The 26,287-nt window shown below is 40.3% G+C and overlaps 1 protein-coding gene across 1 annotated transcript in view; it reads left to right on the forward strand.

Annotated features, from left to right (window-relative positions):
• Positions 1 to 26,287, forward strand: part of ABI3BP (ABI family member 3 binding protein) — a 183,622-nt gene that overhangs the window by 155,814 nt on the left and 1,521 nt on the right. The window contains exons 58-64 of the mRNA XM_075105227.1: positions 397 to 465; positions 1,709 to 1,921; positions 6,654 to 6,765; positions 17,281 to 17,360; positions 18,838 to 18,867; positions 19,878 to 20,039; positions 24,318 to 24,431. Of these exons, the coding sequence (XP_074961328.1) occupies positions 397 to 465; positions 1,709 to 1,921; positions 6,654 to 6,765; positions 17,281 to 17,360; positions 18,838 to 18,867; positions 19,878 to 20,039; positions 24,318 to 24,431 (780 nt within the window). The remainder of the gene's footprint in view (positions 1 to 396; positions 466 to 1,708; positions 1,922 to 6,653; positions 6,766 to 17,280; positions 17,361 to 18,837; positions 18,868 to 19,877; positions 20,040 to 24,317; positions 24,432 to 26,287) is intronic.

Raw genomic sequence — 26,287 nt, forward strand, 5'->3', positions numbered from 1 at the left:
TGTCACTATATTTGGAGAAGTCCATGTGCCAACATAGTAGTGGTATATATTCTATGAACATGAAACAAGACCCAGGCTAAACAGCCAGTACAGTGCAAAAAGAACCTTTTTAAAAGGTCTAAAGAGCATTGTGCATATATTGCATGAACTGAATCTAGCAGCAGTCATGAAGACTGTCATTTTGATTATGGCTATCTTTATACTAGCAGATAAGCATGGGGTTTACTTAGTATCACAGCCAAAATGGAGTCCTTAAAAGGAAAAGACAGCAGCAAAGGTCTACCAAGGAAGAACTTTACCATGATTTAAAATGCTGAATGAACTGTGAAATGCTGCAGTTCTAACACTGAAACTTCGTATTTATTGCAAATTAAATTATAACTGTGTTTCCCACAGTTGATGCAACTGTCTTCAGCTCAAGTCCTACATCAGAAACAGATTCTTCAGGCAAACCAAGGTACCAAGGTAGGATTTTAATAGCTGTGGTATTTTTACTTGGGGGAATATATGAAAACTGACCTATCTTGCATCGAAATTATCTTGTTTGGTTTTTTGAAGGCCAATACCTCATCTGATTCTGTTTCACTTTAGTGTCAGATGAAAGGGCTGTAGTGCAGAGCATCAGCATGATCTTGACTAAATTTTACATCGACTTTCTTCCCTGCTACCACCTCCTGTTTACAGTCTTGCCCACAAACATGTTGTGGCTCTTCCTATATGCCAGTAGTTAGTACAACTGCACTGTTCACATTCCACCAAACCAAATGAAAATCTTCCAGTGGGCTTGCAAACATACCTGGAGAGGTTATTGCCCCAATACCAGTGTACCTTATGATAAGGGATATCTACCCATCATGTATGCCTCACCTCTCATTCCAGGCTGTGCACATTCAGATAGTCTAGTAATATGGTAACATATACTAGACTAGATGATAAAGTATTCAAGTTATTGCTGTTGCACTACTCTAGAGAGTTTAGCAAGGTGAGACGACAGAAAGAAGTGCTTTTGTACCAAAAGATTTTTCAGGGTTTTTTCTTGGTTTGGTAAGAGACGCTATGTTTCTGAAGACGCTGTCTTTCTTGCAAGAGCTTATGTTTACATCCAATAGAAGTTTTAATTTTAGAACGAATGTGTTTGTCTTCAGAAATCTTCCTAATTTTGATGCGGGGTATACAAGACATTTACCTCAGAAGGTTTGGTCCTGTACCACAGAAAACGGTTAAGATTTTTGACAGTCACTTTAGAAACTGGAATAGTTTAATGGTGGACTAGACTTGTTACTCTTTCTGGTGAAACAAAGTGGTGATGGGCATTACATCTTTGTATTAGTGTAGCACTCAAAAGCTGCAAACAGAATTGTAGTGTCATTTTACTATAGAAGGACTGAAGTTAATTGTCCTACTTTATGACAGAAGTTAATTCTTTCAAACAGTGCATATCACCCACTAATACCTTCAGAGAGATATTTCATCAGTGGTGCCAATGGGAAGGGGGTGAAGGCTGTGCAGATTCCAGGTCTAGCAACATTGAAACACCCAACAAGCAGCTTAGTATTAAATATACGGCTTTTACTCTTAAACATTTATGTTTGACATTGACTTGTTTTAGTTGGTGCCCTGAGGTGGAAGTTGTGCACTAGGTGAAATGGCATTGACATTTTGTAAAAACACTCTGTACTGAATAACAGCTCTTTCCTATTGCTCTTAGCCCCCCATGTCAAGTACATGAAGAAAGATGATGATGTGCCTTGCTCTATCACAAGTTCTCTTGAACATTTTCCTCAAGAAGAAGCTGGCAGTAAGGAAGAACCTACTCACCCTCCACAAAATCCTCCAACCAACCTCACAGTGGTGACTGTTGAGGGCTGTCCCACGTTTGTTATATTGGACTGGGAGAAACCAGACAATGACACTGTTACTGGTTGGTTTTATTTCTTTCCTCCATTGTATCAGAATATAGTATTTCCTTCTTATTTTTACTTTCATGGTGGTTTTATGTCATTTAAAAAAATACTCTAATCCCAAGGGACTCTTACACCCCACTGCTTTTATTTTGTGTTACTGTCATCTCCAGTGTGGATAAGAAAATGCTGCTAGATTAGAATGAAACTTCCACAACTATATCATTGGTGTCAGTGATGACACAAAAAGATACTTAAGAAATATGACTCTGTATCTTCTTTTAATGTCTGGCTTCTCTGCGTACAGAATCTGGTAAGATCTAGTCAAGAAGTTCCAGCAATACAACAGTAGTCTCTGTTATATAGATGCCTGCATGTAATGTAGACACCTTTCTCGACTTGAGGATGCTGTTGATCAGAGGGCCGGTCACAATAAAACCTTATATCCATCTAGTAAGTGTGTAGAACTCTGCCAGCGTAACACTTGCTGTACTCACCATGGGGTCATCAAGTTCTCTATAGTAAAAGAACAGTTTTTTCATTTCCAAAGGAAGGTTTTTGTATTAAGAATAAATCCTTGTGAGTCATGCAGGAATCAACACATAAATAAGTAAGCACGCAAGACAGCCATTCTGTCGCCTTCTGTGTATCAACACAAGCTTAGCAACATTGAACATTTAAATTAATTAACAATTGAAAATTATGGTTCTTCTGTACTGTCAGGAGAATGGCTTTTGTTTCTACCATGGACATAAAACTTTGATTTGCAAAATCACCGGCTCATCACAGCCATGACCAAATGTATTTGGCTGTGTTGCATTACAGGTGAGTAGAACAGATAAGACTAGGAACTGTGAGGACTAAGACTTGATCATTAGCCATTCACTTTAGCATGTAAATGGGATGTTGTTCCACGTGCATGTCATGAGAGATTTCAGTGCAGGGGTATAATTAGGTGACTATCACAAGCAAGGCCACTCTCTTCCCCAATTAGTCCTTCCTTGATTTTCTAGAAATAATTACTAGGATTAGCCTCTATTCTTTCTTGCTTTCCCTGCCATTTTGAAAAATAATAAATGCAAAACCAAAGGGACACTCAAAAGAAAAATTAGCCTGCATCTTTTTCTTCTGGGAAAGAGGAGGAAAGTTAGCCCTTCTCCTGGATTAAGAGGGGAATAAAACAAGACTGTAGGCTAATAAAAAGTACCAACAAGAAAGAATGGTTATGCCTTCCATGATGTGCTTCAGCCTGGGAGAAAAGGACGTGTGAGTTTATTGCTAACCTTAGAATTAGGCTGAGGGGCTCTCTGTGACTGCTCCCCATTCTAGGCAGTTCTGCAATGATGCTTTTTGTTCAGGGAAAAGCCTTTTTGTTGCTGTTGTCATGTGGAGGCTTCCTCCACAGACCAGTCCTTAGCTTGATTAGATCAGATAATGTCATTTAGTCTGCATGTTTTCCTGGAAGTAGACTTGCTGCTTTTCTCTTGGGTATGTTAATGAACCCACTGCAGCACAACCGTTGGTATTGCAAAAATAGAAAATCATTTCCACTACAGCTGGTAAAACTGTCAGCGCACATCATCTAATGATGAGGGCAAGGCCTAATTACCTTCTGATGCTATTCCCTTTCTTTTTCAATGCATGTTGTGAAATATAGAGCAAACAATACACGCTGTTTCTTCTGAGACTTTAGGTGGAAACCCTGTCTCTCTTCAGTTGTAATTAGCATTTGTAGAAGTTAATTTTCCATGAAGTTTCTTCTCTTCTGCAAGACTATTTGGTGATAACTGAGACACCTGGCATACCCTTCCCCATCCCAGAAAAGAAGATTAAAACCTTCTGCAGAATATGTGGCTAATACTGGTTTTGCTTCACTGAGAGAAACTTTATTTTTCAGTCTAGCTATCTTCCTATCTAGATGTAACAGCTTTCCCATAAATACCATCTTCATTCTTTTTAACTTCAACATGTAATGCAAAATGTTTGAACTCTGTCGCTTACAAATACTCTCATGGAGCTTGCCTCCTTCGTCTTAACTTCAAAAAATTACTCAGTTAATGGCTCATCCAAGGACACTTTCTGAATTCAAGAGAAGGCATCGAATCCCATTTTTTGCAAACATTGGTTACTTCATATTGGCACCAGTACGACATTATTTGTTTAGACAGTCTTAAATCAAGTTTTCTGTCATCTCTTTTTATTTTTGTAGTTTATACATGTTTTTTCGATCATCTGATTTAGGCATCACATCTTTTTTTTTTTAATGGTCTGTTTCAGATAGAACTGTGGAAACAGAAAATGTAATATATTGAGCCATTTTTTTGAAACCGTTACTTTGCTTGACTTTTAGCTATGCACAAGCGGTTTCATCGTATTGGGTATTTCTAAAAATAAAATTGCACTTCAGTAATGGAAAGGTCTGACAAATAATAACCAAAACAGCGATCGAGTTTACTCCTTGTTTTCATAAAGGCTGCAAATGTCAGCAACCAAGACCATTTTGCTGGTGCTCTGCTACTTCTGTTGAGTTGCCACAGAAATGTAGTGCAGTACTTCACACTGAGTACTGGACGTGCTCAGTAGTTCTTTGTGTGTGCGTGTGCGCATGCATATGTTTGCATGCCCATTCACATGTGCTGTGTTTTCTTTTCCAACTTAAATGAATTAAAATGTTCAAATGACATAATGACTTGGGGCTGGCAGAGGCAGAAAGATTGAATTCCTGTAAAGTTACCTACTCATTCTCTATCTGGAGGTACCTAAGGGAGTGCATATCCACACTCTCTCCCATGCTTCCTAATAAGCATAATTTCTCTAATGAGGCTTAATTAGGGCAAATAAGGGCTTTTGCATGTATTTTTTTTCCTCCATGGTTCACTCAGCCCTTGGTGCCTGTATAGGAAAAGATCTCTGTTTCCAAAAAAGGAAATGCATAGAGAGAAAACACAGCTATGTTTTACACAAATACATGCTATCAATGCTAATGTCTGGCCGTTGCATTGGGGTCCCACTTGAACAAATGATCTCTACTAAAAGCCCTCTACTTACTTCCCTCACACACTTTCATCTGAGACACCCATTCCTGCAGGTTCATGAGTTTGTTTTTAAAAGGCAGTGGTCAGTCTTCTGTTGTTCGTGGGTGACTGTTGTAGGGGAGGATTTCTGAACATGGAAGTTTTGAAATCTTCAGTATTAGTAGTAATTCCTTCCTTCCTGCTGACTTTCTGATGTACTCCTAAACCTATTTTAAAGTCTTGTGTTGCTCTGTATATGCTCTGAGTCCATTACAAAGTAAAGATAAAAAGGTGCTGTGTAGAGGTCCCTTTTGAAACTATTGCAGTAAATCTGAAATTCACATGTGCATACATGTATATAATTGCTCAGATTGAATTGCTGTGGTTCAGAAGCCTGGAATTTTAGAACATAATTTTTAGGGCTGCTCTGCACTTTCACTTAATTGCATTGTCTTACATAATTTACCCCAGCGGTTTTGATGTCTGCTTTTTGCATAAGAGTGCAAAGGAAGCCATAGTTGCACAACTGAGGTCAAAATCAGGTCAATTTGTGTGTATGCTCATTTACATACACATCTCCTACGTTTACTAGGAGTGAGGATCTGAGAGTCCAGCAACAACTAAAAGAGTCTTTTTCCTGTAAGCACCTGAATCCCATTGCATGTGCTTAATCTTTCTGTGTTGACAACAAACGGGTCTCCTTTTATTGAGGGCTAAAAAATTTAGCAAAAAAAAAAGCCCTACAGCTTGCTAGCATTTAGTTGGAACTCAAAAATTCATAGTATCATTAGGAAAAAACAGGAAAGAAAGTAGTCTTCTAGATGTTTTGTAGCTGTTGATAGGTGGTCTCTGTCCTCACAGTACTTTATTCATTGTGTTGTAGATCTACATGCTTATTGTGAATGTTCTTTGAAAACATTCTCCTTTGCTAGCTTACAATTAGCAAAGCTGCACTTGGTATTATAGACAGGTTTGGGGAGGGAAAAGGAAGGGGCTGGGGAGGTTGTGAATTTCTTTGCCAAGGAAGGAAAATTAGCAATATACTCAGTGTGTTTATTAGAAGAGGTTGTTATGAATCGGGACAGGGTTTGCCTGCTAGAGAGAGACTGTATCTTGGACAGGGCTACGACTGAATGGATATCTTCTTCCCAAATATCTGTTTTTCACTCTCAGATCAGAGCATGGCTTGTGCTTGATGAGACATCCTGGTGAGATGACAAGTAGTGGGACTCTATAAATCATATAAATACAGAAATAAATTTATGAAAATTATTTCATTCTAAACTGGCAGACTCCCTAAGTGCACAATCCAAACTAGTTGGGCAGTGTCCTTTGGAAATCTTAAAAATATATGTCTTAAGTTAATCAAGGTTTAAGCATTTAGAAACTGTACTTTCATCTTTGATACTTTTTTCATTCAAACTGCAGAATGCTTATAATTTTTTGTGTTTGGAATTTTGTTACTAGTGTACCTTTGGGCAGAGGTGAGATGTTGAGTATCCTCTATCCCATAACTGAATTATGAGGAAGGATGAGGGCCTAGGCTGTCAGCAACGTGGAATTGGATCTCTCTTTCCTAACCATTTTAGCATACTAATGTCCAGACTGGTTCACACAAGATGTCCTTACAGCCTATTAGACAGTAGGAGTGGAAATCAGCTGAGAAAGGAGAGAGCAATGAAGAAGCTCAAGCAAGAACTTTTACTTAAACAAATTTCTCTTTACTGTTATTTTCCAGAGTATGAGGTTGTATCAACTGAAAATGGAGCAAGTGATGGTGAAAAGGAGAAATCGATTATCACTACAAATCAAACCCATTCTACTGTGGAAAACCTAAAACCTGACACAAGGTAATTAAATAAAATTATTTTCTAAGTTAATCCAACTAATTTAGACAGTCACCTCTCTGCACGTCAAATGAAAATACATGTATATGTAAGACCAGATTGGTTTTACTCCTGTTCTGATAGGAAAAAGGTATGCTTTGGGTTTGCTTTCTTTTAAGTTAACAGATAAGACACATCTGAAGAATCTTTAGGAAATTTCCAAGAGTATTTATGGTCTGGACAAACTCCAGAAGTGTCCTGTTCTATCAGAAAGATTAATAGTCAAATGTAAGAAAATGTACCGCGCTTTATCAAAAAATCTCTTGCATTTGGCAGAGAAAGAAACAAGGTAAATACAAGAAATATTAACCTGGTAAGTGAGATCAAGATTTGCATGTATAATTGTCTCTGGGGTTTAAGGATGCTCAACATGTCTGATATAGGCTGCTTGCTTATTTAGATGGATGTTCATTCAAATACTGGAATGCAAGTTGGGCCACTGTACAAAGCTTGACTATTGCATTCCACCACGGAGAGCCAAAGATACATTTGTCCTGTATATGTTAGTTTTCTTTCAGTGTGTTGAAACAGCTGGCAAGTTAAAAATGGGTCAATGAATTCCAGTTGATATTGTGTGTCTCATGCAACTTGTCCAAATAAGCATTATCATTCTTCTTTAAAAAAAAAATCATCAAAAATTATTTGTCTTCTTTGTGTTAAAATTTGGAGCAGGGAAGAAAGCCACTTGTCCTTTATTTGTGTTGCTTATTGATTGCATCAGAAAGTTAATAAATTACATGGGTGGGGTGGTTGTTCCTGTAAGACCGCCCATTTGGCTTTAGTAACTGCATTTTTCTGTTTCAGGTAAGCTGCATTTTCCTATTATTATCCTTAAATTGGTAACACACCACAAAATTGTGCATAGAACCCATCTTGAACCTTTATTTTTAGGCAATGTGTGGTTTAATCTGGGGTATCGGTTCTTAGTTTATGTACTTGGAACAAGCACCTCCTAGGAGGAGGAATGAGGAACAATTGCAGAAAGTGGAGGGGAAGTAAAGGGAACTGAAAAAGGCAGGCTATGTGAAATTGTGATACTCAAAAAGAGCTTTTTTTGAGAGACTCCAAAACTCATAAGATGGGCTAGAATTGCTGTGTATTGCTTAAAGAATATCTGTATTATTTCTTAAAGGCATGTGGCTTGTGAAAGGGTGAACTGCAGCTATGTTGTTCTGCCTTGTTACCAGGCAGTTAGGATATGTTAGCAATACAACAGGAGACCAAACATCAGTTTCCTCTATCTCTTCCTCAATCAGTTGAGAAGGCTTAGAAGAGACAGCAAACCAATATCTATTTCTGGAGTAGTGAGCAAGAAAGGCAGTAAGGGCTCCTCAGCTCGTCAGGCTATGCTGTTTGTGTTTTCATTTTAGTTCTGCTTTGAAATAATACAGTTGCATCCTTGAAAAGAACTGCGTGTTATTGATGAGATTCTCTTCCATTACACACTCAAACTCTTCGTGTCACATATGGTCAGAGAAATGGGATGGATTTGGTTAAGTATAGAAAAGTCATGGAAGCAAAGAAAAGTTCTTGATGCTGAAAGCAATGTCCAGATGGCGAAAAGAGAAAAGCATTTTTAGACTGCTCTTTGTTCAGAAGGTAAGCAAGACGGAGGCAGGCAGACCCAGCTAGAACCATTGGAAAGGTCATAAGGAAGGTGGGAGCTATGCAGGAGCAGACAAGGTTTTTAACTTTAATTAGTAACAATTCTGTCAATCCTATGAGAAGACTTTCAGGTTTTGGTAAGCAAAAGCAGACCAAAGACCATGGAGAAGTCCATCTTTTGGAGCGTGGATTTTGTTACAAGAAGCTAGATATGAGATCAGTACTAACTGGTGGAGGCTGACTTAAGACATAAAGGAATCACTTTTCCCTGATGGGGTGATGACCCTTATCCGCCCCACCCCAACCTCAGAAGTGAAAGACAATGAAAGTCTTTCTGCATTCAGGAGGCCATCACCCAAAATTGACAGCCTTTGATAGAAATTGCAGTGGTGCATGTCCCTCGAGTCTCACAGGTCTCAGAGTGGCTCTGTTTGATTAAACTCCCATTTCAAAATGTGCGTTTCCTAATTTTGAGGACACCTTGAGAGCTTTGGCAGAAGCACAAGAAATTGTTACTGTTACCTTTTGAATCCAGACTTGTTGGCACACAAAATTCAAGGAAAATAAGACAGTGATTAAGATAGCTGGCATCATGTAGACAGTATCAGTGTTGCAAGGAATGACATATGTCTGTCAGGAGCTGATTGCTCGCTAGATGAAGAAAATGACCTGTGGACAAAACTGACTGAAAATAGGAGGAATAAAGACAATGAAACACAGCTCGGTAAATTATTAACAGAGTCCCTGAAACATCTGCAAATTCATCAATTCATTAAGACTGGGAAGCAGACTTTTCCAGAACTAGCCTTAAAGGAAGATCTGTAGAAGAGGTGGAGCTGGAAAAGAAACTTGGAAGAGAAAAAGAAATCCCTCTCTCAAAGGATCAACATTTACAAAACTACCAGCAAGTATATGGAAAGAGAGATGCTCAGCAACAGAAGGTGGATTAACTGTGGAAGAACCTCTTGGCCTTGAAAGTCTTCGGAGAAGCTGACAAGCTGAATTGGAGAGTCTCTTTTTTCCAGCTTTCCTGAAGCCATCAGTGAGGCTGTGTGAATCCCTTATGCTGCTCTGAAGGTTTGGTGCATCCACAGCTGAAGACAGTTCAGGGCGGTTCTAAACCAGACAGACCTAAACAAACATTTCCCAAACAGAATAAAAATGTTTGTGAACGTGGTGTCTCAGTCTCCATGGGTAAACTTAAACCAGAAAGATCCTATAGCAGTAAGACAGTTCAAGCCTATAATTTTCCAGATGTATGCTGTTGAGGAGCAGTACATGGTAAAGATGGTCTGGAGTCATGCTGCCCAAGGTCCGTCATCCTGTTCAGGTAAATTAGGTAGGATATGTTTGTGCGTAGCCCAGAAGCTAAAAAGTTAATTGTCCGCACCCAGCGGGAGGGAAGCAAGGCAAACAACTCTTTAGTGTGAAGAGGGCAGAACAAGCAGCAGGGGAAAACTGGGTGCATCTGAGCCTGCCAGATCATGCTGTTTGTTTGCTTTTCTCTTTCACATTCTTCTTTCAGATAGGTCATACTGCTACACCTCTGGGAAGCTCTGCAGTAAGCCAGACACCCGCCTTCCTTTGAGCTGGCCTTGTGACAAGGCAGCTTTTAAAGATTAGGAGCTAATGGCCAGACTTTGAATATTTAAGAAATTTGGACAGTGTTAGGCAGTCAGCAATGAAAGACTCTTACAGAGTCTCATGAAAAATTGCATGTGTGATTGCAACTGTCAGTAAGTACAAACATAGAAGTTAAATGGGACACAAATTTCTCTGAATCAGACGATTATTGTGTAGTATTCTGTGTGTCCACTTAGCTGTTTAAAAAGTGACTAGATCCAGAAAAAAAATGCACTGGCTGAAAAAGAAAAGGAGTTCTGACTTTCAGTACAGTTATCAAGTATTTGGTTTTACAGACTCATACCATGCTAATATGGAAATGAAAATGGATTTTCATAGGCATACAACAACTTGTGAGGGTTACTTTTAAACAAATAAAGTTGTATATATTATGGCAGTTTGTCGTATCTCTTGTTCATCTTACATATGCCAACTTTGTGTGTTCATGGTGACTTGATTGCAAGACATCGAGACTCTTGAGATGAATGTAAAATAGCGATTTGAAAATCTGTCTAACTGTGAGGATACCCTTTAAATAAATGTGTGGCACAACCAGCTGCTTGCCAACACAACTGCTTGATTAAAAACAAAAAAAAAAAAGTTCTAAAGGTTCCTGTACAATGTAATTTTGTTGGAGCATTGAGATCCTATGGTTTTTTGACCAAGAAAAAGCACACTGTATCCATGCCATATTCCATGTGCTGTTGTCTCACAGTAAGGCATGCCTGACGGTTGACAACATCACATTCATTTAAAGGATTTTTCCTTTTAGGATGAGTACACTGGCCTCTTTTTCACCTGGAGAATTGCCAAATATGGTGCTCGCAGTGTTTTACTATCACATCTTAGAAAACTTCTGATAGTTTAAGTAACCTGGAAAGTTCAAATCTTGATATCCATTATTTTCTTGGTCAGTTTTTGAAACTGCTACTGTTCCTGGCACTAAGGTGCTGTCCAGGTCCAATCTAGAATGCTGTTTAATTTCATCAGGTATTTTGCTTTTGATTGTAACTTTTACCTGAAATCTCTCAAAGCGCATGTAGTGTGATTATGCTATGTGAGCTAAATAACTATATATATCTCCTTCTTATACAGATAGTTAATTGGATATAACTGGTGCCTGAAGAGGAAAACTTTCTCTTGGTTTACTAATGTCTTCTGGTGAAAAGCTTCTATTATAGATGTGCTTCTGTGATCTAATAATCACATATACACAGCTATTGATTACCACTCTGTACTACAGTTAGCTTTTGTTACCCTTTACATTATATCAAGAATTTTAGAGATCTAGGTCACATTTCACTCAGCCCTGTTTTCAGTATTACAGTTAAACACACACCAAATTTTCCGCAGTTTTTGCCATCTCTGCCCTTCAATTAGTCCTTCACTTGTTAAATGAGTGAAATAGCCAAATTCCATTCATCCTTCCTTCCTCTTGTTAGTCTGAAGCAAGTACTGAGCTACTCAGTTTTCACGCTGATGTTCAAGCACTGAGTGTCTGTAGCTATCGTGGTTGTTGATCAACCCTGAGCAACCTAACATAGCTTTTAGGTCAGCCCTGTCTTGAAAAGGGGCCTGGACCAGATGACCTTTCCCATTTCCAAAGGAATTTTAGGGTGGTTTGTTTGGGTTGGTTTTTTTGGTGTTTTTTTTGGGGGGGGGTGGGGAGGGGCAGGGGGGTGAGGGGTGGGGGGGTGTTGTTTTGGTTTTGTTTGTTTAACTGGTTTTGGAGTTTTCTCCGTCCTTAAAATTGTTCTTTTTTTTAAGTCTTCCAGTCATCTGATATAGTATCATTTTGACTTTTCCTGCTATTTCTTCTGGTTTCTCTGCCAAAATATGTAGTTCTTTTTTCTGTTTTCCTGCCCTATCTTGAAATAATTTTTTTTTAATTAGGTGGACATTTCCTCTTTCATTCTGGTGGTTTCTTTAAGGGCAGTTAAGTTCATACCACATACCACTAGTGTCCAGGAAACTTTGCAGTACTAACTTCTGTACAAGACTTCAAAAAAGAGGCTGAATATCGCTGAAAACAGTTCTCATGCATGTTTGTGTTGGCAGTAATTGGAAGGTAGTAAAGAAAATATTAAGACTGCAGTCAGAGATGTGCCAAATAGCTCTAGGGCAGTTCAGGTAGCCATTAAAGGATGTCTCTCACCAGCCTGCTGGTGTAGATTTTTAACAGAAAAAAGATGTATTAATAAAAAATAAAAAGCCTGTGATGCTTGCATTCCACAGCTTTGTAAAACTTCCCTTTAGGTACTGCTTCTTTGCCTGGTTAAGTAATTTGGTGATTTCAAATGTATTTTTCTCCTTTTTAAAAACATTTTGAGTGGTCTCTTTTGGACTTTTGGGCTAGATTGTGTCCCAAGGCAAAGTATATTTCCAGCCATGAGGTTCCTTGAGGAATATAAACAACAGGAAATGTTAAAAAAAAAAAACAAAACCACCACCAAAATTCCAAGACCCCCAAAAAACCCAAAATCAAAAAACCCAACCAACCAACCAAAACTGTGAAGTACGTGTGAAATGTGCAGGCTATATTCATGTACCAAACTGTTTTTATAATGTGTGTAGATGGTTTCCTTCAAAACTGTATTCATACAGCTTACAAAAGGTATGAAACAAAAAAAAGAACGTTACTATAATTTACACAAAGGCCTTAACAAGTAAGTCTTCAACCCTCTACTGAATAACCTTTTGTGCACTTACACACAATAATTCATACCTACCTGCTCATCTTGTTATTACCATTATCTACTGTTGTTTTGTATTGTAGTTAGCACCGAAAATGTGCTAATCACAGACAAGAAAAAACAAAAACCTACCGATGCAGAGAGTTTAGCTCTTGTTAACCACAAGGGTCAAGAGATGAGAACTACGATGAAAGTTGCAATGCAGAAAAATGCAGAAAGTGGCAGAAAAAATGCTGGAGTTTTTTGTACTCTTCATTACTAAAGTAACAGATTTTTGTACTAAATGCTGTTGATATCAGGGCTCATGGGTAAGCATTTACCATTTCTCTCAGCCCTTCTTCCTACTTGATTAGGACAAAGACTTTTCAAACAAGCCCAGCACTTTTTTTCTTTCTTTTTTCATTCCCTTCTCTCAAACCTAGTTTTATTTGCTATGTCTGATCATACTGCTATCCAAGCATGCTCTGCAGAGACAGAGAAGCTCTATACATTGAGACACTCCTGCCTGATTGTCATCTAACCACCAGCATCTCCCCAGCAATTGACCTGAAGTCCCAGGACTGTACTCAGCTGCTCCAGTCCTCCTATTATGGTGAAAATCTCTCTTCACCTATTTTCAGTTCTGCAATCTTCAGTCTTCTCCTTTTGCATGATTTGAAAAATGCAGGAGCAGCTGCATCTGCCAACTTTCCATGTGGAATAGCCATTTCCTATGGTGGAAAAATATGCTCTGCACAGTAATTACTGTAAGTCAAGTCCATTTAATCTGCACAAGGACTTTTATTGTCTTATGCAGTTTGGGAGGATTTGGAAGGCCTAGTCTCCAAAGTTTGTAGGATAGCAATCTTAAAGATGTTAGAGGCATGACACGTTAGATTGTTGCATATATTGGGTAGCAGAGTCTTTGGCATCATAGGCACACGGATATAAACATGGAATATAGACTCCAGTTTCCCATGAATAAGTCTAGCTAAGAGGTAGACATGGGATAATCCTTATACAGCTTTCTTATTTCCCTTTATTAACTTTGCCCTACACACTTTCTTCAACCTCTAAGCATTTTCCCCCCCTCCCTTGTGGTTTGTATGGAAGTGCATAAGATTGCAGCACGTACCCTTTTTTCACAATTTTATTTTTATGTTTGAGATCTTTCACCTGACTCATAAAAAGGGAGGATTTAAATGGTTTTCTATGAAGAGAGCCACAGCATAGCTTTAAAATTACAGTTAGATCTGTAAATTCTATCAAATCATGAGGTCAGTCTAACTTTCTCTTTCTCTCCCTTTCAGTTTTCAGTCAACTAGTTACTTGGCTTCATCTCCAGAAGTGGTTGTTTGTTGTTCTTGTACTGTTGGAGCCACTGCTATTGTTTCAGGATTGAATCTGGCAGAGGAAAGGAGCCTGTGATGCTTGGGCACCTGTAAAAACACCTACCACAAAACTGTAGAATTGTATATATTTTAGTTTAAAAAATTTGCTCTTTAACATTATTAATAGGAGGCTCCCCGAATTCACTAAGCTAAACTTTGGTCATTTCTTTATGACTTTCCTTTTGTCCAATTCTGTTGGTATGTTTACATGAGCTGAAGTCTCTATGTGTAGATTTTAGTTCTTTATTTTAATCTTGCCATAATTTTCCCAACTGTGGTTTGATGTTTTGCAGAGAACCTAGTGGTCCCTAGACCACAATTTGAAAAACACTGCTTGGAAGATATTTAGTCTTCAGTTCTTGTTTTGGTCTTTTTATAGAGTTAGAGAATTGATGGGTCCAAAATCATCAACTTAAGGTTGGACTAGATGATCTCTGAGGTCCCTTCCAACCTGTGATTCTGTGATTCTGTGAACTTAAGTTTTTGGGAACAGGACTGTTTCCTTTGAAGAATGTTGCCTGATGCAATCCAAAGTAGGGCATATCAGCTCTCAAGGACAATATATTTGTACAAAAATCAGCAAAATACTTAAATTTGTTTCAGAATCCACCACCAGTTTTTGTCCTTTCCTTGTAGCCAATCCTATGGAATCAAAAAACACTAGATCAGGAATCCTAGGCAGTGCTTGTCATATTTCCCTTTTGATTTCATACAAAGGGATGTGAACAGATTATTATCATCCATAAGGCCAAACCATAAACTCCCAGTAAAGCAACAGGACATGCCGTGTTGAGCTATCAGTGATCAAAATTACAATAATAGCTTTAGATAATGTGTTCTTCATGTGGAGGAAGCAGGAAAACTTCCTTGGAGTCTTTTATCTCTAGGAAGGCATGAATTCCTACATTGTCCAAAACATATCTTCTGGCTATTACTTGAAAACACCCAATGTATTAGCAAATCTTCATTTATGCTTAGTGGTTCTTCAGAAGGAATCTCCAACTGCTCTGCTACAGTTCTCTGGGTAAACACCTTTCCTACCAGATGAGAATACTTCTTGACCAAAAAAGTTACTGTACTACATGCCCAATGTGAATATTAACTGCTCGATCCAGGTTTTAAAAGTATGAATTTGTTTAGACAATTTGAAGTTGATCATGAAGAAGATTTTGTGTCTAGAAGTTATTATTTAATTTATTATTTATTTAACGTCTCCTTCCTACAGTAGGGTAATGTGAGTTGCTCAAAATGGTCTTGCAGCTCTTTTGAATAAATGTTCAGATTCCTTCAAATAGGCTTTTTAAAGTTCAAAACAAGCCCATGTTTCACTTAGAAATGTCCACTAATTATCCACAATGCATCTGTTCAGCATATCAATCTTTGTAAGTTTTCCCCTTAAAAAAGAAAAGAAAACCCTAGAAATAAAGGCAGTTGCTTATGTAAGCAATTTCAAAGTTAAATATTATCTTAGAAGTGCTGTGGATGGAAAACAGTTGTAGGGTACTGCATGATTAGTCCACTGAGGTTAATTAGAGAGCTGTTCAGGTTTTGCAGGAGCCAAGAAGCAATGAGAGATAATCCAAAGTTTGGATTGAATTATTCTGTCTCTTGTAGGGACTTGCAAATGGAGTTTACAAATTTCCAACTGTGCAGACTGGTAAGGTGGGTTTTTTTCTTCAGAAAAATTGCTGTTTGGAAACAATTTCAGCAATACTTTACAATGCTATGTTATAGTCATGACCTACCAAGTTATCATTGGTAAGTGATCCTTCACGAGTCAAGAGCTGGATGTTTAATTGCCCACTTCTGGGATTCTCATTTTGCTCTGTGTTTAGTCTCTAAGTTAGGGCCCATTTTCCAGGTCTACAGTCCTTTTGACTCATGTCCTATGGATCTCTCTTGCTGATGAAAAAATGCTCTGTGTAAAGAGAGTTTCACCATGCGCACAAAGCATATGAAGCATTTCTCTGTAGGTGGCATGCATGGGACAGATTATTGCGTATAGCTCATGGGGAAGACATGAAGAGGGTGCTGTTGGTGGGGTATATACATGTGTTCATCAGGGTGCTTTGGCATGGAGGGCATGCAGGTGCTACAGGGAGGCACTGAGCTGTTGCTGAGCAGTGAGAAATTCCCAGGTGCTGCCAGCATTGGAGCCAGCAGAGATGAGAAGCGGCTTGCTGGGATAGTGTGTACTGGGAGGAAGGAAACCTCAAGTCTGTTCCTCGCTCTGCCCTTGATGTAAGATCTTAGTGGGTCCAGTACCCACCCTTGTTACTCCTGCCTTATCCGTCTGATGTCTTCTGTGTAACGTTTTTAGTTTTGCAACTGCCTTTCCATAGCTGTTACCCTAGAGCTTCCAAGTGAAAGCGTAAGTTTCAGCTGAGCTGCAGAGCTAGGAACCACCTTGTCTTGCCTATCCATCACGGTTAATCAAATATTGAGGGGTGGGAGAGGCTTAAGCAGAGGAGCCTGGCTGGGATTTTTTTCCTTCAATCTTGTTCTGTTATCATAGCACTGTGTTTGGTTCCCGACACAGCTGTGATGAAAAGAGATCACGAGATAACTGCAATACACACTGGTGTTGTGCGACGTTACTATGAAAAGATCAGAAAGAGATGCTGCTGCACAATCTCTTTTCATTGCTTCATATATTTACTATTAACATATAATCAAGCAATTGGATCTTTGTCTTGGCTGAGCTCCTGTCCTGGAAGACACGCCCAGTGTTTCACCACTGGCCCTGTCTGTCACTGTTGGTGGGCCTGAGAGGCACTGAATTGGAAGTTTGTGTTCTTATGAATGAAAAATGTGCCAATAAATAGCAACATGCTTTACTCAATCTCTGTTTATCAGATTGCTTCTGGCCTCACCTGAACTGGTCCCTTTGCCAGAACTGAAGCTGCATGTGTGACAGGAGACAGGCTTAAATCAGTGGCGCATTAAATCAAACGTTAATAGTATGTGTGCAAAGACTTATCAAAAGGACTGGTAAATTATGTGTTCAGAGAGGCCTTACGTAGTTAGGACAAAGAATGTCTCACTGTTTTCAGAGCAAGAAACGAGGCCTTTTTGTTCTTCTCCAAGAGGCGAGTAGCACCAAGGTGTGTGTTGGCAGTTTAATTGCTCCAGACTCCGAAAGAATGCTTGGTTTGCAAAATTTTCCTCTCTTCTATTTTATTCCCCAGTTATGAATTCCACGTGAAACCTAGAAACCCTCTTGGTGAAGGTCCAAGTAGCAATGTTGTGGCATTCAGTACTGAATCAGGTAAGAACTTCCAAAGGCCTAACCATCTTTTACAGTGGCTCTAGTATCCATGTTTGTGGGACATACAAAAGGCTCTCTTGCTTCATTTTTGTGTGCTTGGTCTTGCTCTTTACTAGCTCCAGATTGGCTTTTTACTTCTGAGCATGTTACGGTAGTGCCTGGAAGGTCAGCCTGAGACCAGGGCTATATTGTGTGAGGATTTAGGATGGCCGGGCTGCAGGAGGAAAAAACAGGAGCACAGAGAGTTCATCTGGTGTTCATTATAAAGAAACTACCTTCATCCTTAGAGAAGGCTCAGTCATTTAAGATTAATACTCCTGAACTTTTTGTATCTATCAAACTCATTAATGACTTCTGGATGGGGAACATAAGGTTTTTCTTTGGGCTGGTGTGTTTGTAGACACTTTTGCTACCTGTTCTGTCAGGCTGCTGTATAATAGTGATGTCTTTTGGCTGAAATAAGGCTTGAGTTGAGGAAAGTCGATGTCCCAGTATGTCCTCTTCCATCCTGTTTACTCTCCTGTGAAACCGTTTAATAGGTGTACACAAGCCTGTTTTGACGTTTTGTTGGTTCCCAAGTTAAGTCCTATCTGACTCAGAGGTGAGAATCAGGGAGTGCCTCTGCTTTGCCTATTTTAGTTCCCCATGAGGCTAACTATGGCTGACTTGTTGACTTTATACAAGAAAGATACCATCTTTGTGTAGAAGTGTTTATTGCTTGATAGTACTTTAGGACCAAATAAAACACAAAATAGATGTAGCCTTTTTAAAAGGACTTTGTCAATCTGCGTTTTGAGCCAGGTCTAATAATATAATAGTCCTCATCAAGTGCTGTCACTGACGGATGAGAGTTTTGGCTGAGCAAGGGATTAGCCAGGGAGGAGTTCAGACTATGCCACACATATTTAAAAACCATGAATATACTCTTTGTAATCCTAGATAGTTAAAACTGAAAAAAATGTTTATGCCAAGTGCAGTTCTCATGAATGACAAGGCTTATGTTCTGTCTCCTGTTTAGCTTGGACAAATTAAGCATACAGTTGTATTTTTTTCTTAATTGCACACACCCATGTCTCACTTTTGGGCTTTCATAGCCACGTTTTGTGTGGCAAGTATTACAGAGGGGTCCTTTTTATTATGTAAATTCTGAAATTGAAATTTTAACAAAGATGCAGTAGAATTGGTTTCTGCTGGTTACAGGTTTAAACTCTTCTTTTTATGAGAACTGTGTTTGATGGGTATTGTCCCATAAGAAAAACTTCTAAAAGCTCATCGACACTGTAGTTTCACATAAGAAATATATTTATTTTCATTTAATTTAATTCAATACAGAAGTGAACTTTGCGTCCAAAACTCTTTGTTTCACACATTACAGCCTATGTCAACTGTAGAAAATCACTGACCAATGCTTTTCCATTGAAATATTGGGAAAGTTCATTTTACAGTGTCTGACTGCGTGTTTGCTTTCTTCCCCCAGCGGACCCAAGAGTGAGCGAGCCAATTTCAAGTAAGTCTTTTATGTGTAGTATAGTGTCTTCTGATCAGGAATTTTTTCAGAAATGAGATAGCATGATTTTACAAGGAGGGCGGCTGTACCGCACCAATTGAATGAGTTATGGAATCAAACAGCATTCGCACATGATTTCACTCCCGCCACCCATACCCCTGGTAAGGAATTCATGCCAGGCTGCTTGTTTACCTGAGCGGAACGCAGTGAACGTGATGTGGTGCTCCCACGGCAGCTGGGATGGCTTCATACCAATGTACACGAATGAGCTGAGGACAGCCTCATATTTTCTCAGCCTTCTCAATAAAGCAAAAGAAAGCTCTGTAAAATGAATAAACTACTCCATACTTCTTAAGCGAGTTAACAGAGCACGACTCAGAGGATAGTATGTACCTGCCATTCTGTTTTAGAAAAAATTTCTGCTTCTGAAGGCTTGAGCCAGCTCTGCTTTAGGCCACTTACAAGACTCTTGCTGTCTTCAGTGGGAGGTGAACTGAGCTTTTGAAGAACAGCTGAGATTGCTTGAGCAAATTGGGCTGCTTTTCGCATTTGTAACGGGCATCGCTTTGACAAACACTGAGACCCCATTTCTTTCCACGGGATTCATGACACTTAATTTTTATGCGTATTTTTGTTAAATCACATACAGTTTGCTGCATGTTGACTGTCCTGGCTTGAACCCACCAAAGAACAGTGACTGTATCACACACTTTGTAAATGAGAGTTTTGCCAACGCACAGACGTTGTCCCCCTAACAAGGCCCTAGAATGAGCTTATTCCAAAATGGCACCCCCCCAAACACACACGGAGCAGAAGCAGTTCACTGCATCAATCATATCTGCACCTTTTGGTGCTTCCCTGAAATATCTGTCATGTTCAAAATGCAAGTGACTGGTGCCGTGGTGCATTTTGCTTCATCGAGGTTTCTAGTTCTATTTATTTGAATATATTTGTTGTACCTAATTTTGTATGCAGCATCATACTTCAGCCTCTTTCTTCCTCTCCTGCAGTGGGAAAAGATGCCATCTGGACTGAAATCCCATTCAATTCGGACAACTATTCAGAATGCAAAGGGAAACAATACGTAAAGAGGACTTGGTATAAGAAGTTTGTAGGTGTGCAGCTGTGTAATTCTTTGAGATACAAGATATACCTCAGTGATTCACTTACAGGTAAGAGACATTCAAATCAGTGTTGTCCACATTATACACGCCTTAAAGATATTGTGGTTCCAGAACTAGAGATGTTTAACGAGACGAGCTCTGCTGAAGTGTGGTCAGGTATGTTTACTCTAGTCCACAGACAGATTAATCATAAACAGCCATCTGCTTGTGCTCTGTAATCATTGATGGTTTGATACCAACTTTTCAGACTCAGGCCTTCTCTGTGGTGATCACCTGATTTTAAGTACCTGTTGGTATGCTGGGGGTCATACAGAAAATTGATAAAGATCAGGTCTCGCCAGTGAATAGCATATTGTAAAGGTGCCAAATTTATATTTAAAGGGTGGCCTGGAATTGTTCTTGATTAGAGGATTAGGACTAATTTTAGACCGGGATTAGACGCAGTCATTCCCATCCCATTTGGTAAACATCTTGTTACTTCATTCCTGTGAGGCTTATAAATACATGACTTCAACACTAGTCAACAGGTTTTATTGACCTGCTTTGACGTTTTTGTTTTGTTTTCACATTCCCCATTTTTGCTTATAATTTATTTCTAACCACACACACACACCCCCCTTCTTTTTCTTGTATTATGTTTTACTACCAACAGCAGCCTCCTGGCCTTATCTTCAAGTTTTGTTCCGTGTCTTAAGGTCACTAGAGTGTGATGCATTTAAGACCTGAATCAAGTGACACATGTTAGGCATAAGCTGGGGAAACATCCTGTAAAAAAATGTTTTTTGGTTAGTTTATACTCAAGCAGAACTTTGTGCCTTATGTAGATTGTACAAGCTACATTTAGAAATATATTTTAACTTCTTATAATCCATCCCAAGCTCCTGGCTTTCTTCCGTATGAGGTCTTTTATCAGAGCTGCATGGACAACTCTATCACAATGGCATTAGCATGGCATCCAGAGCACAACCGTGTACGGGAAATGTGTTCTGAGTGCAAGTTAGGCAGTGTGTTCATCCCATGGGATTGGATTAACTAGGAGAAACTGTGGCTGAAAGCATCAACTTTCATAACCCAACGTCGCCCCATCTCAGAGCTCAGCACCCCACAGGAGCAGGGCTCTGGCCTCTGTATGCAGGAACATGGAAAGAAAAGAGGAGGGGAGTGTAGGACAGCCCTTACCGATAGAATTTTAAGCTGCCCAGCCTTGCACCACTCTCCCATGAGCAGACAAGGAAGGAAAGCCCTGCCATTAATAGTAAGTACAATACCTCATACGTAAATAATATCTTGGCAATTACGTGAATAAAAGAGACTATTTTGAACAGAGGTATCATTCATTCAACTGTTGCTGTACTAACCAGCTGTGATCAAATGACAAACACTGGCAATGAGGCGGAGTGTATCACAAAGCCAGCCAGAAGAGGAAATAGCAGCGCTAATCTAGCAGGACTAGACTTCAGCCCTAAATCAAGTGAATTAACGCTGCAGTGAAAGCTACTTCAATCTTAGAAGAAAAGTTTAATATATCGGGAGCCCATTTTCCTATTTTCATTAGATTGTTTTTGTTCTTGCTGGAAGGGTGGTGATTTAACTTGGCTGGAGAAAGATCATGGTAGCCTCATTGTGTTCATTATACTTGCTAAGCTTGGTTCTTGCACTTGAATTGTTACGACCAGTGCTGACCAGTTGTCATAATATTTGAAAGAATTGAAATATTTATGTAGAAGGAAAGCTGCTTTTCCCCCGTTTCCCAAGTGAGACCGTCATGGCACAAGCCCCTATATGCGAGTGAGAACGTTTCCAGTTTGAAGCCAAATTCTGTTCTGGCGTGTTTCACTGCCACACCTTGTCTCATCGTGCCCCCGAGGCCGGCGGCAGCACCAGCCAGCTGGGCAACCCGTGTGCCGGCAGTGAAGGGCTGCGCTGAGGTCCGAGTGCCGCTGTGCGCTGAATGTGCCTTCCGAAGCCTTGCCATTTAAACAGCGTAGTGATGTTGACATTTGGGTGCATTGTACAAATGCCGTTGTATGAGGCAGCCAACAACCCTATCTTTTGTGTGCTGGTTTTTAGCAAGAGTTCATGCTAGTAGTGTGGCAGAATTCATAGAATAGAATCACAGAATCATTAAGGTTGGAAAAGACCTCTAGGATCATCAAGTCCAACCACCAACCCAAAACCCCCGTGTCTCCTAAACCGTGCCCTGAAGGGCCACATCTACACATTTTTTGAACACCTCCAGGGATGGTGACTCCACCACCTCTCTGGGCAGCCTGTTCCAGTGCCTGACCACTCTTGCAGTAAAGAAATTTTTCCTACTATCCAACCTAAACCTCCCCGATGCAGCTTGAAGCCATTTCCTCTCATTCTATCACTTGTAACTTGGGAGAAGAGACCAATTCCCACCTCGCTACAACCTCCTTTCAGGTAGTTGTAGAGAGCAAAATCCACAATGTATAAAACAAAGATGGTATCTAATTTTCTTAAGACCACCCATAAGGGAACACTGGAAAAAAAATTAATTTACTTTATGCTAGAATCGCTATCCCCAAAAGAGAATCTCCTCATTTGTTGGCTAAATGTTTTTAAGTGTTTTCCTTTACTGTGGAAAGAATCGGGCAGTAAGAATTTAATAGTCACTGAGGATGCTGCTAATTTATGTATAGCAATTGTTTGAATTATGCATAGGTTACGCTGTAGGCCAGAAGAGTGTGTGTGTATCTGGAAGTTACTGTTATTGTCTTAGCCATAAAAATATCTGGTTTATTCTGTCTCTCATGAAGAAAAACTGATCTACGTTACACATGCCAGGACTGTTCTATAAACCAGCATCTACTGCTGACCTCATTTAACAGTCCTCCAGAGCAGTCACTGTAGGCATTCCAGAAAAGCAGGCCACTAAAAAAAAGTATTTATTGAGGGGAGGAAAGAAAATAAATTCTAAATGTGACCTTCAACAGCCATGGAAAAAGAAAAGAAAAAAAATAAAAACCTGTTTTGGGCAGCCTGAATGTTCTTAATTCAGACCAAAAACTTGCTGAGAGGAACTCCCTCTGACCAGTTCCCCTATGGAAAAAACATGCCTGCAGCCAAAACTAGATAGTAATAAATCATCTTCTAAAGCTAGAGAAGGACTGCATGCACAGAGACCATCAACTGGATATGAGGATTGTTGGCAAAGTATTGATCAGATCACAAAAAGACGAGAGAGTTTATCGGCAGGCTGCTCTAGTATTAATTGCACTTCAGGGAGCAGTATCGTAAGCCACCTCGCCGCCTCTCAAATGGCCATGAGGGCACACGCTCAAGGCTGCAGGACACCCAACATCCAGCGAGTACCTGGACTTCCTGCTCAGCCTACACCTGAGCACCGAGCCGATTCCTAAGTGCCCTCACCTTTCCCTTCAACCGCACAACCAAAGGTTGAGCATGCTAAGAACAAGTGCTGTGAGAGGAGCTTAGAAAAACGTGAGTAAGAGAAACCTAAGTTTCTCGTTTAAGAGAAGGAAGAGAGAAAGAGGTAAGTTCAGCTGGAACTGTTTCCTGACGAGGCTTGGGAAGAAAACATACCGTGCTTTCCTCCATCTTCTGAACTGAATTTTACTAATGTCTTGCAAATCAAATCAGTAAGTAAAAGCATCTCTGTCAGAACTCCTTCACTGCGAGTCCTCTTGTGAACAGGAGCAGCACAGCCCGGACCGTCAGCACATGGTGCATGGGGTGCGCGAGACCTTGTTTTCTACTCAGTTGCAGTCAAGTGTCCTGCTTAAGCGATCCTGCAAATAACATGCGGGCACACTTCGTGCTCTGGATAAGCAGTTACTATACCGAGGTCATCTAGCTGTTAAAGGATATCACTTGCACATACATGTTGTAAAAAATATGATGATTTATAAAACAGGCCCTGGCTGTGTTATGAGGTGGTCTGTTAAAATATCTTTGAGGGTACCGGGGGCTTCCTGACGGGGAACCAAACCTGCCTTCCATTCAGATCACTCGCAAAACTTACCTCATTTTTGATAGGATCAGGATGAGGTTCTAGGCAATAACAGAATTTCACTTACTGTATGAAATGTAAGGAGGGGGAGAAAACACATTCGGGCACAGATTTTGGCCAGGAATGGGGCACTTTCAGCCACGAGCGCCGGACTTGGCGTGTGGATGTACTGTTCAAATTACAGCTACAGAGCTTGAGAGGAAAAGAATCGCAGCACTCACGTTGGCTTCCCCACAGACCAAGAGCACAGCCCATTGCCTCTGGTGGTTTTTGGAAATGGCCCTCAGTAAACTGGATACGGATTTTTGACTTTGCTGCTTCTTTGCTTTCAGGAAAATTTTATAACATAGGAGACCAGAGAGGCCATGGAGAAGATCACTGCCAATTTGTAGACTCATTCTTAGATGGAAGGACAGGACAGCAGGAAGATCTGCCAGTCAAAGATGGTAATTCCTAACGCCGCGCTCTGTAGCAAACCTCGGCAATTCCTTTGTCTGTTTCTTTTTCCTGCCAGTGGACTTGGCGCCCGCTGCTGGGGTGGGCGGTGGAGAGGGGCTGCCACTTTGCAGGCAGAAGAGAGTTGAGAAGTTTTTGAAGATGAGCGATGACTTATTAAAAGAAGGTTATGACTCGGGTTCTGTTAGGTGGTAAACAGCCTCTCTCCTGTTTAAAACATTCCAACAGATTATTCACGGTTGGTACCACAGATTTAAGCCCAGCCACAAATCTGAGTTTGCAGAGAGGCATGAAGTGTTACGTTCAGACTAGCAAGGTTGACTCAAAGTGCAGTAAATCATCAGCTGGGCATTGAACAGCTTTGTTTAGTGCTAATGAGAAAGTAAGACGTTATTACTGGAAAATATAATTCACGCTGCAGTAATTCTGCGTGCACTAATTTGAACCGGGTGCCTCGAATTCCAGTCTGGTCTAAGCGGGCATGGGACTGGCTGTCCTAAACACAGCTGTGACCTGCCTGGCCACTTTTCACATGCTGCTGAGGCTCGGGCATAAGAAACTTGTTCTTCTGTCAGCTGAACTCCTGCCTCGCCTGTTTGCAGCAGCGCCAGCCTCAGGTATTCCATTCCCCTGTGGGGTAAGGCGGCAGGTTGCGTCGATACACGCGTGCAGGCCGAGCATGTCATGGAATACTTGACTGAGAAAAATATCAAAACGGTTTTCAGTACAGTACCAGTGGGTTGAGCAAACCTTCCCGGCAGTACTGCTTCATTTATAAAACACCTTATGGCAGCACAGAAATGCACGGAGGTACCTGAAAAGAAGTGGGTGAATGATCTGAAAGGTGTTTGCTTATGTGAGCTTTGTATTTTTTTTTTTAAGGGAGGCCTTTGCTTTTCCTTTCCCTGTCAGTGTTGCCCATTTGTAAAGGTATTTTCTTTGTGTAAGGAACTGTCTGAATCCAGTTTGGCGTTGCCAGGACAGAAAACCTCTCTGTTGTACTGGATTGACATTTTTTAAAAGATTTTATAAGTTTAAAAAAACCCTTTTACATAAAAAGCTACTCTTGCTTAAAAGACATGTAAAAATCATCTGTTTTCAGTGACTGGATTTAATTGAGGAGATTCATGAGCTACATTCATTTTTAGAAAAAAAAAAAAAAAGGCCAACACAACAATCAATCAAACCAAAAAAGCCCCCGCCTTTTCTGTAGCGCTTATTTCTAGCAAATGAACTGAACAGGGGACAGAACAGACAGATTGTCCATTGCTGCTCCGCCCGTCCCTGGCTGCAGCAAGCTGCGTTCTATTCAAACAGGAATTAAGGACATCGATTTGACCTGAAGCGCAGGGAGGGTGTCGTGACTGCTATTGCGTCTTAGTGGCAGAACAGTATTTTCTGTGTGTGTGCACGCGCACATCTGTGTGTGGGCACACGCATGCTTTAGCAGCCACACATACGTATTTCTGATGGATTCATTGGATTCAGCACTAACTGCTCTCTTTAATTTTTAACTTAACGTTAATTGTTCGAATGGGCAGCATGTGTATTGTCATACAGAACAGATTTAAAGCAGGAAGTATGAGCTTTCGCTTGGGGAATGGGGAGATCATATGAAATATCCCCAAGGGTCAAGTTCTGTTTAGGTTCAGTGGAGTGTTAAGGCTACTGCAGCGGGCCCTAGTTAATTCATCATTGTAACTTTGCGAGGAGGAAGAGCCTCCTGTCTAGCGAAGACCCCAGCAGCAGCCAGAGAGGGGAGGAAGGGGGCACCGGTCTCGCCCTGCCAGCACCATCCATGGGTGGGCGCTGGGAACGCCAGTCTCAAGGGGCACAGGCTTCACCT

This window comes from Phalacrocorax aristotelis, chromosome 1, assembly GCF_949628215.1.
Source record: "Phalacrocorax aristotelis chromosome 1, bGulAri2.1, whole genome shotgun sequence".
Taxonomy (NCBI): domain Eukaryota; kingdom Metazoa; phylum Chordata; class Aves; order Suliformes; family Phalacrocoracidae; genus Phalacrocorax; species Phalacrocorax aristotelis.